Source organism: Marmota flaviventris, chromosome 7 (genome assembly GCF_047511675.1).
Source record: "Marmota flaviventris isolate mMarFla1 chromosome 7, mMarFla1.hap1, whole genome shotgun sequence".
NCBI classification, from domain to species: Eukaryota; Metazoa; Chordata; class Mammalia; order Rodentia; family Sciuridae; genus Marmota; species Marmota flaviventris.
In genome coordinates, this window is record NC_092504.1 from 43,341,528 (window position 1) to 43,357,033 (window position 15,506).

At 36.0% G+C, this 15,506-nt stretch overlaps 1 protein-coding gene across 1 annotated transcript in view; it reads right to left on the reverse strand.

Annotated features, from left to right (window-relative positions):
* Positions 1 to 993: 993 nt before the first annotated feature.
* Positions 994 to 15,506, reverse strand: part of Ppat (phosphoribosyl pyrophosphate amidotransferase) — a 42,791-nt gene continuing 28,278 nt past the window's right edge. The window contains exons 6-11 of the mRNA XM_027938076.3: positions 14,165 to 14,237; positions 12,989 to 13,140; positions 11,989 to 12,116; positions 9,301 to 9,522; positions 4,455 to 4,575; positions 994 to 3,313 (exon numbers count right to left, since the gene is read on the reverse strand). Coding sequence (XP_027793877.1) covers positions 3,117 to 3,313; positions 4,455 to 4,575; positions 9,301 to 9,522; positions 11,989 to 12,116; positions 12,989 to 13,140; positions 14,165 to 14,237 — 893 coding nt within the window. The 3' untranslated portion in view covers positions 994 to 3,116. The remainder of the gene's footprint in view (positions 3,314 to 4,454; positions 4,576 to 9,300; positions 9,523 to 11,988; positions 12,117 to 12,988; positions 13,141 to 14,164; positions 14,238 to 15,506) is intronic.

Consider the following 15,506-nt stretch of genomic DNA (forward strand, 5'->3'; position numbering starts at 1 on the left):
CTCCAGGCGACCTCAGGCTGGCAGCAGCAGAATCAGATGCAGCAGCAATGGCGGTAGCAGTGTGGTGGCAGTTGGTTGAACTGTTATTATTACTTTTCAAAGTTAGATAGTCCTTTTTTAATTTTTTCTTTATTTTTATGTGGTGCTGAGAATCAAACCTAAGGCCTCACACATGTGAGGCAATCACTCTACCACTGAGCCACAACCCCAGCCCTGTTATTATTTATGAGGTGGGGCACTGGTGTCTTAAAAATAGATCTTTTTTTTTTTATAATAGTTTATAGCAGTAGTTTCATAGCAGAATTTTCTGTGCTCTCTGCCCCCATATAACCCTCCCCATTATCAATATCCCTTACTAGTGTGACACATTTGCTAAAATATATTATAGTATCATGCACAGTACGGTTTCAATACCCTCTTCTTCCACCTACTCATCCTCCCTTCTCCACTAACCTACAGCAACCACTTATTTTTATTGTCTCCCTAGTTTTGCTTTTTCTTAAATATTATATAGTCAGAATCATGGAGTATGTAGCATTTTCAGACTAGCTTCTTTGACTTTCTAATATGCATTTAAGTTTCTTCCATGTAATTTCATTTTTAGATAGCTCATGTCTTTTTAGCACTATATAGTATTCCACTGTCTGGATGTACGATATATTATGTATTTATTGCCTTAATTATAAAATTACTTGCCTAACACTTATACACAGAGAATCTAAGCCCTCTCATCTCCCTAGTGTTTCCAAAGAACCTGCCATACAATAGTGCTTAATTAATATTGCATTTCTAATTATTTCCCTTTCCTACTCTGCCAGAAGTTTGATCTAGTTCATAAGAGATGGCCTATTTATTGAAATGCCTGGATCAGAGAAATAACATCTTAACAGCTGGTGCCAAGTATGGAGCCAGGAGGTTGTCTTCATGGTTTTTTCATCACTCATTAACTAAATATCACTATTTTTAAAAAGCACACACATGCACACACATATGTAAACATCCTTATTACATATATTTGTCACCAAGAAGTCACAAAAAAGTAGGCTTATTTGAGTTCACAATGTAGATCCTGGGGAAACACATTATCTTCTCTGCAGTTTACTTATATAAATTCAAAGTAGTTAAATAACACTTGAAACCAAGTTGGTATAAAGAAAAAAAAAATGTGATTTAATTCAAACTTCAGAACTTGTAAAATAAAAAGCCATGATGGAGAAATATCAAGAAATTTGTAAGGGGGAGGGAAAAGGGGGGGATCATGAATTAAAATTGATTTCCATGCACATGAGTTTGTTAGCATGAACCCAAATACTACTATGTATAACAATAAAGCTCTAAAAAAACTGTAGAAACACCAAATGGTCACAGTATTGTTTTCCTTTATAAAAGCATTTCAATAAAACAAAATTTAAAAACTATGGAAAACAAAGTCAATCAGAGATTTTGGTTTAATACTTTCCCTGAGTCTTCTTATTTTTGAAAATCAAATTTAAGTAAGGCCATTTCAAAAGTGACCCACAGGTCTCACCTCCTCCATGCTTCCATGGGGAATGCATTTAAGACAAGAGGCTACACGTGCTGGAATGGTCCCAGGGCTTTGAAATGCCAGTTTGCCTGTGTCACTGTCACAGGGTTCAGGTGCTACCAACATATTAAAGTTCTACAACATTTTATCTCGACCTGACATAATAAAACACATGGGACTATAGAGCAAGGGCAGACAAACAATTTTAGTTATTAATAAATATTAAATTTCTAAATGGATTTGGACACTATATACACCAAATGATGGTAACACAGAAACTTGTTTATGTTTTAAAAATCTTATATAAACAGGAGTTGGCAAGCAAATCATCTCAATCTTCTAAATATGAGTTATAAGAAAAAAACAAAGTAGAAAAAAGTAACTGTAAGTTGATGCTTGCGTATGGGTATTCTAAATCCAAAAAAGTAATCTTCTCTTTCATCATTAAACAAAATTGGCCCCTACTATGTTTCTATTTGATCACTTAATTCATCATATGTATATGGATACATATATATGCCTGTAATCCCAGCGGCTTGGAAAGCTGAGATAGGAGGATCGGAAGTTCAAGGCCAGGCTTAGCAATTCAGAGAGGCCCTAATCAACTCTTTGACACCCTGCCTCAAAATAGAAATATAAAATAGAAAATAAAAAGGCTGGGGTTGTGGCTCAGTGGTTAAGTGCTCCTGGGTTCAATCCCTAGTATCCCTCTCCGCCAAGTTCAGTGAACTTTTAAAAATTATTGTTTTTTTTTTCAAAATGTACTAAGTTACTTGCTGGGATTATATTGTTAGGGCACTAAATATTATGGATAATATTTTCTAGTCAAATGTAGAATTTTTTCCCACACATTTTTACAAACATTCTTGAGGGATCTCAGAGAGATGGCAAGGATCTGCCAACTCATATATCTCCCTCCATCATAATGAAATCTCAGTTGCAAACTAATTTTAAAAAGGTTAATAACCATTCGCTTTTCAAAAGCTAATGATTGTGAACTATCTTAAAATTTAGGAGTGAACTGATGGCTCTACGCACCAGAAGTCTTGACACTTATTCATATTCCTATCAACTCTTAATAATTATAAGTACCTCTTTGTATAGGAGGGGATACTGTTTTTATTTATTTTTTTCCCAAAGAGTTGTCTAAAGTTAGAGAAGCCAAGGTTGTAACTACAGCCAGAACTGTAGAGGCTAGACAACTATGGGGTATGATGGATTCAAACTTGGTATGAAATGTTATTAACTCACTTGTCCTGCTCGAATCACAGCTCCTATCTTAGTTTAACCTCTCACTAACCCTTGAAGCATGGACTTGGCGAATGCCACTTACCACCTGCCTTCACTGCAGGTAGAAAAGGCTAGCCAATGCCTTTTAGAAAAGAATACCACATGTTGTACAATATGCAATTAGCAAGGTTCAATTATAGCACTTTGGTACCCTTTACAGGAAAAAAAAAAAAAAACTCTCAAAACATATAAAGGAAAACACAAGCATGTGGCATTATATATTTTACCAACTGAGAAAAACAGTAAGGTGTAACCACTTCACTCCTTGACCAATTTTCAGCAACATATCTGCCCCTTCCCGCTACCATTCCAGTTCCACGGGGTATTTTCCAGTGAGACAAGCTGTACAATGACCATCCTTTTCAAAACATTCCAAACCATTTCCATTTTCTTGAATCATAATATCATTCTTTTTCTCTTTCTGTTTTTTAAATTTTATTCCTTCTTGTACAGATGAAACGAGTCCTTCTACTGACAGATATACAACACTGTTTGCTCCTATAGGAGGAAAGAGGGAAAAATGAAAAGGTCATGAGACTCTCTTTAAAAAGGAGGAAATATTTCAACAGAGGATAGTTATAAACAGCACAATTTAAGCCAGGCTTAAAAATTTTCCTTTCTTGAAAAGAAAGGGGGAAAAGAATTCAAAATACAGATCATTTATTTTTATAATTTCCATAGGAACTAGAGGATAACAATTTAAAACAGCAGGAATACTTCAGGACTAGAAGGCTTGAGGAATAATTTCAATAATTTCTGGAGCCCCCCCCACCCCACGCCAGGCCCTCCAGAGCTAGGAAGTGAACACATCCTTGTTTGGCCTCAAATTAAAGTTCAAAAGTCATTCATCTTTTATTTTTAATCTACAAGATGGGTGAAACAAACACCCAAACATCACTTAACTGTAATTTATAATACAGATACCACATGCAGTATAGTTTCTGGCAAAGAGAGTGGTCACAATATGGTATCCATCAGGATAATATTTAAAATATTTAACCCATAAGGCAAAGGCGGGACCAGCCCAATGAAATGCCTGCCATAACTAGTATGAGGTACCAAGGTACAATGACTGGACATCATATGGAACTAAAATGATATCTCCTGATTTTGAAAGAAACATGTCTAATGGAGGACAATAGATTTCCATGTCTCCTTATCTCATTATTAAAAATAAGCTTACATAGTAGCTTTTTACTTTTTGATTTGTATCCACATCCAAATTATTCTGTTAAAATACACAATAAAATTCTTCTTTTCCTTGTGATTTGACCTTGGGATCAGATCTGATGATTATAGTTTTCTCTCATTTTTCTTGGTATCTGAACTTTGGGAGTCTCTGGCTAATATGATTGCTATTCCTTCTACCTACAAACCCATTCTTCCTTCCCTGGCCTCACCTTGGCCTACTTCTCCAAAAGCATTTACCATGGGGTCTACAAAGCCCACCACTCTCACTGTTCAAAACAGCATTCACTATCTGTTTAACATGTATGATATAATCACTGTTCTTAACATATTGAACACTGATGTTAAATGTTACCAACATATTCAACTTAATTTTCATTAAATGTATAAAACCCAACAAGTTTTGGGTTCTCTTTTCATAAACAAAGTCTACAGAAATTTTAATACCTACCTAAATATTCTGCAAGACGATCAAATTCTGGTTTATTGGCAATAAGCTCTTCTTTTGTGGGAATGTTGATTCCCATGAAGCATGGGTATCTAATTGGTGGGGAAGCTACTCGAATGTGTACCTTGGAAAGAAAGCATTTCATATACCCAAAGTTAGAATAACTACACAAATTTCTCTCACTAATCAAATCCAAAATAAAGTTGTTTTCTAACACATGTAGTAATGACATGGTAATAAGGAAAACTATAAAATTTGTTTCATTGAATATATTTTTTCTCATGCCACTGATTAATAAGGAATCCTTTTTCAGATCTCTGACTTCTCATTTAATGACTATTTTTCTAGAACTACTGTTATTTTCCTTTTAATACCTGAATAGTACTTTTGCCTACCTCTTAAAATATTAAAAAGAAAGATATGATCTACCAGATAATAACAAAGCCCTTACTATGGAACAGAGCTAATTCTGTCTATTATTTTTTTGCCTTTTGTTAGGTCTATTTATGTAGCCATATTCAGTGTCCCCTTTTTTCGTTAAAACTTTCTTTTTTCTTGGTACTGGGGATTAACTCAGGAACACTCAATCACTGAGCCACATCCCCAGCCCTATTTTGTATTTTATTTAGAGACAAGGTCTCACTGAGTTGTTTAGTGCCTCGCTTTTACTGAATCTGCTTTGAATTTGTGATCTTTCTGCCTCAGCCTCCCAAGCTGCGTGCACCACCATGCCTGCCAAAAACTTTCTTTTTCTTAATTTTATTTTTTTGGATTTTAGTATAGGGAATTGAATCAGGTGCTACACCACTAAGCTACATCCCCAACTCTTTTTGTTTTTTTTATTTTGAGACAGGGGGACTCAGAAAGCTGCCCAGGCTGGCCTAGATTTGTGATCCTCTTTCCTTAGCCGCCTGAGTAGCTGGGATTACAGGTGTGCATCACTGAACCCAGATCTTCACATAGTTGGTTTTTTTTTTTTTTTTTTTTTTTTGGTGGCACTGGGGATTGAACCCAGGGCCTTGTACATGCAAGGCAAGCAATCTACCATCTGAGCTATTTCCCAGCCCCACTCTTCACATAGTTTTAATGGCTGCATATGTCATCACCCTGATCACTTTACTATTCTCCTACTGGCAGATACTTGAGCCATTTCCAGATTTTTTTTTTTTTTGGTCTATTCTTTTTTATTACTGTAACAGACTTGTATTTACTTTATACCTTTGCTTGTACTACATAATTTTCCTAGAACTTTGAAGAATATCATAATTATTACCAGTCATAAAGGCTGAAAAATCATAATCATAATTATCTTTGAAACATTCTAAATAGGGTTTTATTAATTTCCATCCCATTTTTTCCTACATTTTATTTTTAGCTTTGCTCTACTCTTTGTTATAAACAAATCTCACTCATATAATCTGATCAACTAAAATATTTAAGGTTAGAATAAGCTTTGAAATTTAAAAACAATATAGGCATACCTTGGAGATATTACAACTTGTTTCTGGATCACAATAAAGTGAATAGAGAAAAAAATTAGTCACACAATTTTCTTTTTGTCTCTTAGATCCTGTACGTTATCTTTATTATATTAGAGTCTATTTTAGAGTCTATTTTTTTTTTTTTTTCAGTGCTGGGTATAGAATCCAGGGCAACACACATGCTAGTCAAGTGGTCTACCATTGAGTTGCATCTTTTAGGTGTGCAATATCAATGTCTAAAAAAAACAATATACATGTTAATTAAGAAATACTGGGGGGCGGGGGAGCTGGGTTTGTAGCTCAAATGGAAGAGCATTTGTCTTGCATGTGTGAGGCACTGGGTTCAATCCTGAAAACCACATAAAAAAAAATATAAAGGTATTACGTCTGTCTACAACTGAAAAAATATTTATAAAAAGAAATACTGGGGAGACTGGGGATATATCTCAGTTGGTAGAGTTCTTTCCTCACATGCATAAGACCCTGGGTTCAATCACAAGCACCACAAAAAAAAAAAAAAAAAAAAAACTGGGACTAGGGTTGTAGCTCAGTGGTAGAGCTCTTCCCTCACATAAGAAGCACTAGGTTCAATCCTCAGCACCACAAAAAATAATAAAGGCATTGTGTACATCTACAATTAAAAAAAAGGGAAATACTTTATTAGCTGGGTGTGGTGACACATGCCTGTAATCCCAGTGGCTCAGGAGGGTGAGGCAGGGGAATTGGAAGTTCAAAGCCAGTGTCAGTAACCTAGCAAGGCCCTAAGCAACTCAGCACAATCCTGTCTCTAAATAAAATACAAAAAGGGCTCAGGGGCTAGGGTTGTATCTCAGTGGCAGAGTGCTGGCCTAGCATGTGAGGCACTGGGTTGGATTCTTAGCATTGCATATAAGCAAAAAAAAAAAAAAAAACAAATAAATGAACGTTCATCAATAACTACTTAAAAGCCACTGTGGGCTGGGGATGTGGCTCAGTAGGCAAGCACCCCTGGGTTCAAGCCCCTGTATAACAACAACAAAAAAATTTCATTGCTAAAAAGTACTAATAGTAATCTGAGCCTTCAACAAGCTGTAATCTTTTTGCAAAGATCTTGCCTTCAGGATGACTATGGTGGTGACTGCTGAAGTGGCTGTGACAATTTCTTAAAATCAGGCAACAATGAAATTTGCTACATTGACTTCCTCTCAGGAAAGATTTCTCTGTGGCATGTGATGCTGTTTTGGTAGCACATTACCCACAATAAGACTTTTTAGAAATTGGAGTTAGTTCCCTGAAATCCTGCTGCTGCTTTGTCAACTAAGTTTCTGAAATATCTTAAATACTTTGTTTTGGACTGGGGATGTAGCTCAGTGCCAGAGTGCCCCTGGGTTCACTCTCCATTTTGTGGGTAGAGATGGGGAGAGAAGCAACTCACTGTCATTATAGTTCTTCCATGAGATTGCAACAATTCAGTCATACCTTCATGCTCCATACATCCAATTCTAGTTCTCTAGCTACTTCTAACAAATCAAGTTACTTCCTCTTTTAAAATCTTGCACCCCTCAACCCTCCCATAAGGGGTGGAATCAACTTCTTCCAAAATATCAATTAATGTTGATATTCTGACCTCCTCCCTTATATAACAAATGTTCTTAATGGCATCTAGAATGGTGAATCCTTTCCACAACATTCTCAATTTACTTTGTCATGATCCATCAAGAAATCATTGTTTATATGGCAGGGATAGCCTTAACAAAATGCATTTCTTAACTAATAAGACCTGAAAGTCAAGATCACTGTTTGTTCCAGAGATTACAGAATGGTTGTTGGACAAGCAAGAATAAAAACAACAAAAATCTCATACAACTCTGTCACAGTTCCTAGGTAGCCAGATACATTATCTATAAACAATAATGTTTTTAAATTTTTTTAATAACCATATTTTATTTACCTTTTGTATGTGGTACTGAGGATCGAACTCAGTCCCTTACGTGTGCTAGGCAAGCGCTCTACCACTGAGCTACAATCACAGCCCTGAACAATAATATTTTGAAAGACATCTTCTTTACCCAGCAGTGGGTATTAACAGTGAACTAGAACTGAAGAGAGTTAGGACCTTAATCTGGATCAGCTATAAGGAATGTTGTGGATGGTTTGATCTCTCCAGACCATTAAAACTTTTTCCATATCCCAATAGGCTGTTTTGCTTTCTTACCATTTGTGGGTTCATAGAGATACACTTTGTTTCCTTCAAGAACTTTTCCTTTGCAGTTACAACGTGGGTAAACTGCACAAGAGATGTAGCTTTCAGCCTTTCTCAGCTTTCCACATGCCTTCCTCACTGGTATTTAATTTAAAGTGAGAGATATTTGTTTTTCCTTTCTCTTTACACTTAAAGGTCATAGTAGGGTAATACACTAGTCTAATTTCAATATTGCTGTCTCAGGGAACACACAGGCCAAAGGAAAGGGAGACAGGGAAATGGGTGGTCAATGGAGTCATCAGAATACACACATCAATCAAGTTTGCCATCTTGTCAGGACAGTTTGTGGCACCCTAAAATGATTACAATAGTAACATCAAAGATTACTGATTACCTATCACCGTAACAGATACAACAACAAAAAATCTTAAATATCATGAGAATGCCCATAATGTTCTTTTCTTTCTTTCTTTCTTTTTTTTTTTTTTTTAAAGAAGGTACTGGGGATTGAAACCAGAGGCCCTTTACACTGAGCTACATCCCCAGTCCTTTTACTTCTTTATTATATGGAGACTTAAAGCGAGCACATACTGCTGGAAGAATGGCAGTAGCAAACCTGCTCAATACAGGATTGCTGAAAAGCAATTTGCAAAAATCATAGTATGTGTGGAGTTCAATAAAGAAAAGTGCAATAAAGTGAGGTAGGCCTGTATGCTGAAAAATGCATCAAAGGATGTTATATCCATAAATAAATACATGTTTATTTGTTAACTAAGAAAATTAAAAGCTTTAAAGAATTTTTTTTTTTCTAGGAGATGATGTGATACAAATAAAAGAGTTAAATTTATTACACTGGAATGATTTTGTCTTCAAATGGAGAAAGTAATCAAAATTGTACAGATTTAAAAAGCATTCTATTATTTTGATTTTTAAAGTTGGTCTTCTAATTAACTTTCCAAAATTATTCTTAAGCTTTTATATTTAGCTTTTTGGTCTTTCAAAAACTTAGTATACAGTATAAGAGTGGCTATTACATTTCTCCAAATTGCCACAGTTATTTGTAAAACAATCTGATATGACAAGCTAACTTACCTTAATGACCTATCCATTTTGATTCATGATAATGAATTTCAATTTTTATTGACAGTATTGTATTGTTGCTTTGGGACATTTTAATATTACTTACCTCTTTTGCACCCGATTCTTTGAGCAATTTTATTATAGGTGAGATGGTATTGCCTCTCACAATAGAATCATCTATAAGAACAATTCTTTTGCCTTTAAAGTTGTCCGACAACACTCCAAATTTTTTGGCAACACCAAGTTGTCTTAACCTCATGTTTGGCTGAATGAAAGTTCTTCCAACATACCGGTTTTTACACAGTACCTCCACATAGGGAAGTCCACACTGAAAGGGGAGACATGAATAGATAATGAGCAGCAATACACACTCTACTCCACGCTCCTTTTCTCTTTGGATTATGCTAGCATTATAATATGTATGTAAAACGTGACAATTTGGTGGTTGCTACAAACTTTCCATTACCAGAATATAATTTTATTTCACTATTTAAACTGTGGATAGGAAAAAAGAAGGGAAAGCCCTGTTGAAAGAAAATAGTTTGTAGAAAAACAATTCATTTTACTAGAATTTTTAATTCCTCCCTCTTTATTTATGACCCTTTTGATTTTATTTTTTGAGATGGGGTCTTCCAAGGTTGCCAAGGCTGCCTGAAATTTCCAATTCTCCTTCCTCAGTTTCCTGAGTAGCTGGGCTTACAGGTAAGTACCCTTGCACCTGGCTAATGCTGCTCTCTTTTTTGGTGTGTGTGGTGCTGTGGTGCTGGGGATTGAACCTAGGGCCTTGTGCATGTGAGGCAAGAAATTCTGCTCTCTTAAAACATGGTTATTCCTCTATTTCTCTTGGAAGAGAACACTAGGCATATGAAGACATAAAAAAGAATAAATCACTGTCAGAAAACTTTACACATTTAAAAATTATTGGCATAAGAATAAACAGTAGGCTAAGGAGATGCTCTTTAGGGACAGGAAATTATTCATCCATTTCTCAAGGTAATCTTTTCTGAAATATATGCATATTGTTTCTTTCAGAAGCTAATTAAACTATCTACTACAGTTTGTCCCCTAAAGGTTCGTGTGTTGGTGGCATGGTCCTCTGTGTGGCACTGAGGTGGATTAATGGGCAGGTCTAAAGGAGGCCCTTAGGTATGTTGCTTTGGGACATTTTAATATTACTTACCTCTTACTTAGGAGGTGGAGTGTGACAGGGTGGGGGCAGTCCTCAGAAAGGACTGAGATAGTTCTCAAGGGTCCTTCAGGGTCTTAAATTGGCCTTGCTAGAGAGTTCTTATAAAAACTGAGTCTGACTTCTGAATTGTTCTCTGGTTTCTAGTTTGGCTCTTGACATTGTGGTTTTATCTGGCATGAGGCACTCAACAGAAATAAGCAAAGACTAGCACCTTTCCCTTGAAGGTCCAGAATTGAGCTGGACAAACATTTCTTTTTTAGAAAGATTCCCAGACTCGGGTATATTTCATCATAACAATGGGAAACTACTAACACTATCCAAGATAGTTAATATTAGGTGTTACGCTCTAGGATCATTCACTATAACTATACAATTACCTGGTATGAAAAAATGAAATTAAGCAGAGCACTAGGAACATTCCACAAAGTGAATATAAACAGTTTTATAATCCAGACTTAGTAAGGAATGGATACATTAGTGGCTAATGAGGGAATTTCAAGGAGGAGGTTTTCATATGCAAATACACATCCAGTATTCTTTATTTTAAATGTTGTCAAGAGGGTTTCAAATTTCAGATTTAGAATATCTGCATATACAATGAGATATTTTGGGGATGCAAACAAAGTCTAAGCATGAAATTCATTTATGTTTCATGTACATCTTTTTTTTTTGAAACGAGGGACCAGAATTGAACTCAGGGGCACTCAACCACTGAGCCACATCCCCAGCCCTATTCTGTATTTTATTTAGAGACAGGGTCTCACTGAGTTGCTTAGCGCCTCATTTTTGCTAAGGCTGCCTTTGAATTTGCAATCCTCCTGCCTCAGTCTCCTGAGCCACTGGAATTACAGGTGTGTACCACTGCACCTGGCCTCACGTACATCTTGATGGCAATTAGATACAATATTCTTAGTGTGCCTATGTTTTGACTATGACCTGTCATATGAGCTCAGGTTTGAAATTTTCCACTTGTGGTATCCTATTGGTACTCAACATTTGGGATTTTTGGATTAGAGATGCTCAACCTGCATTACCACTAAATTCTCTATATATTCACGTAACTACTATCTTATTTATTTATTTATTTATTTATTTTTTAGTTCTCGGCAGACACAACATCTTTGTTTGTATGTGGTGCTGAGGATCGAACCCGGGCCGCACGCATGCCAGGCGAGCGCGCTACCGCTTGAGCCACATCCCCAGCCCTCGTAACTACTATCTTAAAAAAAAAAAAAATGAACAGGGCCACTAGGCATGGTAGCACACACCTGTAATCCCAACAACCTGAGAGGCTGAGGCAGGAGGAAAACAAGTTCGAGACCAACCTTGGCAACTTAGCAAGACCCTGTCTCAAAATAAAAAATGAAAAGGTCTGTCTCTCTCTCTCCCCACACCTCCCCCCCACACACACACACACACAAGTTTTTGGGTGCTTTTGGTGATCTTCACAAACCCTAGAAAATAATAATTCTTCTAAAGAATCCAAATAAACTCCCAAACCTTTCCTTTTCTTTCTAGTAAGTTGTTGAGTTTCCCTTTATAGGCTAGAATTTCTTATTCCACTGCTAAGAATGCAATTCAATGCCAAGTAATTAAGAGAAATACCTTTCCTGCGTAACCAAGAGCAGCAGGTGTAGCAGATTCCGGAACAGTGCTAACCAAATCTGCATCCACAGGTGCTTCAATTGCCAGCTGTTGACCACAACGGTATCTTACCGTATAAACCATTTGGTCTGGTATGTTTGGAAAAGGAAACAAGTTATTTTTACTTAATATAATATTGTTATTCTAAAAAGACAGCATTAGAATATCATCAATTAAGTATAAAAAAAAAAAAAAAGCAAACATGCTTAGAATGCTCAAGGCTCTGGGTTCAAACCCCAGTACCAAAAAAAAAAAGCAATATATACAAAAACAATAAAGTGAAAATACTCAAATTGGGGAGTTCAAAGTTCAACTATGCAGCTGGGGGGGGGGGGGGGCTGAGACAGGAGGATCCTGGGTTCAAAGCCAGCCTCAGCAACAGTGAGGCTCTAAGCAACTCAGTGAGACCCTGTCTCTAAATACTCAGGGTCAAGGTCAAGTGTTCCTGAGTTCATCCCATGATACCCACCCACCCCCCAAAAGAGTTCAACTGTGTAGTATTTAAAAATTTTGACCTTAATATAGATTTGAAAATCATAACCATTATTTTTTTCACATGCAGAAGATTGATATTTGATCCATGTCTCCCATCCCATATAATCATTTTTAATAAGAAAATTAATGTCTTAAAGTTGAAAGGAAGGGAAAGAGCAATCTAATGACTTATGAATTCATTAATATATACAAAACATAAAACTATATCTTCAGGGCCTGGGGTAGTAGCTCAGTGGCAGAACGCTTGCCTAGCACATGTGAGGCCCTGGGTTCGATCCCCAGCACCACATAAAACCAGTAAACAAAATAAATGTATTGTGTCCATCTACAACTAAAACAACAACAACAACAAACCCAAAACTGTACCTTCAAAAAGCAAGGTAAACTTTTGGGCCAAGAACTGCTATGTTTCAATGAGATAAATAAGAAATTTACAGGAACAATCAAAGAAATGAAATTTACTTACTTTCAAACATACTATCTGGTCTTGCAAAATAAACATATTCAAAGATACAAAAAGCCACTGGGTTTCCTTCAGACCTTGATATGACATCAAGAGTTCGGACATTATGTCTGGATATTTCCACAATTTCCCCAGGCAAAATTTCACGGTAATATCTTGAAAACAATGTTTAAAAAAAAAATTAATTAAAAAAAACCTACTTTTAATAAATCAGTCCTTAAGGCTGATGATAATATCAATTTAAAAACACATAGTTCCCTCCCTTTTAGAAAAAAAGTGATTCCTTTAATATGTCTATAAGTCTGTTATCTCTATGTCCTAATTTAAAATTTCAAAAATGAGAATCTTGGCTGGGTACGATGGTGCACAGCTGTAATCCCAGTTGACTCAGGAGGTTGAGGCAGGACAATCACAAGTTCAAAGCCAGCCTCAGCAATTTAGTGAAGCCTTAAGCAACTCAGTGAGACCCTGTCAGAAAATAAAAAATAAGGGCTGGGTGTGGGGGCCTGGGATTGTAACTCTGGTAAAGTGCTTGCCTAGCATATGAAGCACCGGGTTCAATTCTCAGCACTATATGAAAATACATAAATTAAAAAAATACAAAAGCACTTGTGTCCATCTACAACTAAAAACATTTTTAAAAAATAAATAAATAAGGGATTTGGCTCAGTGGTGAAGCACCCCAAAACAATTAAATCAAAAAAATAAAGAGAGTCCTACATTTTATTAATTTTTGAAATAAAAGGTAAGTATTTTTATCCTGATTTTAAATTTTTCCATTATAATTTCTTGTTAAGAACATTCTTCCTTTCTGAGTCTCATGATAGTGTAAAAGAAAGATGATGCTCATAAAATTACAAGTATACATTCATGTCAGTATAAGTGCTGAGCACAAATCTACATAACAAAATGTATATGTTTTGTTATATATGTTAGAAAGAAAACTTTAATGTAATTAGCAAAACAAAATTTTCTTTTTAATTGAAAAAAAAAATCCCCCCCCTTTTTGAGCCAGGATCTTACTATCTTGTCCAGGATGGTCTCAAACTCACAGGCTGAAGTGCTCCTCCTGCCTCAGCCTCTTAAGTAGCTGGGGCCACAGGAACATGCCACCATGCCCAACTAAAGAACGTCTTATAAATGTGGGAAAAGATAAAATGCCTAATGGGTAAAACTTACCTTGCACCAATAGATAAAAAGCTACAAGATTCTGAAGACACAACCCATCCTTCTGTTTCTGATGTTTTTTTTTCTATAAATCAAAAAAGAACTCAGTTAATGGATTTAAGTAATTTTAAAAGAGGCTATTTCAACAGAATAGTTAAACACTAAATAGATAAAGTAAAAAAGCTCAAAGAAGAGATGATTTTCATGACTTTAAAAGCACATAGATTTGGCCAGGGTTGTGGCTCAGTGGTAGAGTGCTTGCCTAGCTTGCGTGAGTGAGGCACTAGGTTCAATCCCAGGCACCACGTACAAAATAAAGCTTGTGTCCACCTATAACTTAAAAAAAAATTTTTAAAAAAGCACATGGATCTTCATCTAACTTAAGCCAAAGACAAATAATAGTCCTAAGACTCCTACCAACATTATTTTTATGACTAAACAAGACACCTGAAAAGTCAAAAAGAAAATCACTAAAATCATACTGTAGAAATTAAAAGCTAAACAAAGACTACAAATGAGTAGCTCAGACAGAAAAAAATAAGAATGTCTGTTAATACATTAAAAGTAACCCATTTTCTTAAATTATGGCATTTGATGGTAAATGGATGGAAATGGAGAATATCATGCTAAGTGAAATTAGCCAAACTCAGAAACTCAATGGTTGAATGTTTTCTCTCATGTGGAAGTTAGAGTAAAATAAAGGAAAGGAGGATGAAGAGATAAGATTACATAAAGAACCAATGAAATAAAGAATAATAGACAAGCAGGTCTGGGGTTGTGACTCAGTGGTAGTTTTTTGTTTTTTAAAGAATCCTTAAAAGAAAAAAAAAAAAAAAAGACAAGCAAAAGGAAGTCTAGGGCTGGGGATGTGGCTCAAGTGGTAGCACGCTCACCTAGCATGCGTGAGGCACTGGGTTTGATTCTCAGCACCACATAAAAATAAAATAGAGATATTGTGTCCACCTAAAACTAAAAAATAATTTTTTTAAAAAAAGGAAGTCTAATAGAGGAAAAATAAGGGGAATAGGGGAAGATGGGAAGGAAAGGCGGGGCTCATGAACTAAAATTGATTTCCACACAAGTACAGTTTGTTGGGATAAACCTAACTACTAAGTATAACCATTAAGCTCTTAGAAAAAAAAAAAAAAGTGACTCATTCTCAGATGTAGACAAAGAAAAGTACTTTAAAAACACACAACACCGAGCTGGACACCCTGGGGCATGCTATAATCCCAGTTACTCAGGAGGCTGAGGCAAGAAGATCACAGCAGCATCAGTAACTTAGTGAGGCCCCAAGCAATTTTGCAAGACCTTTCTCAAAAATAAAAAGGGCTGGGGATATGCCTCAGTGGTT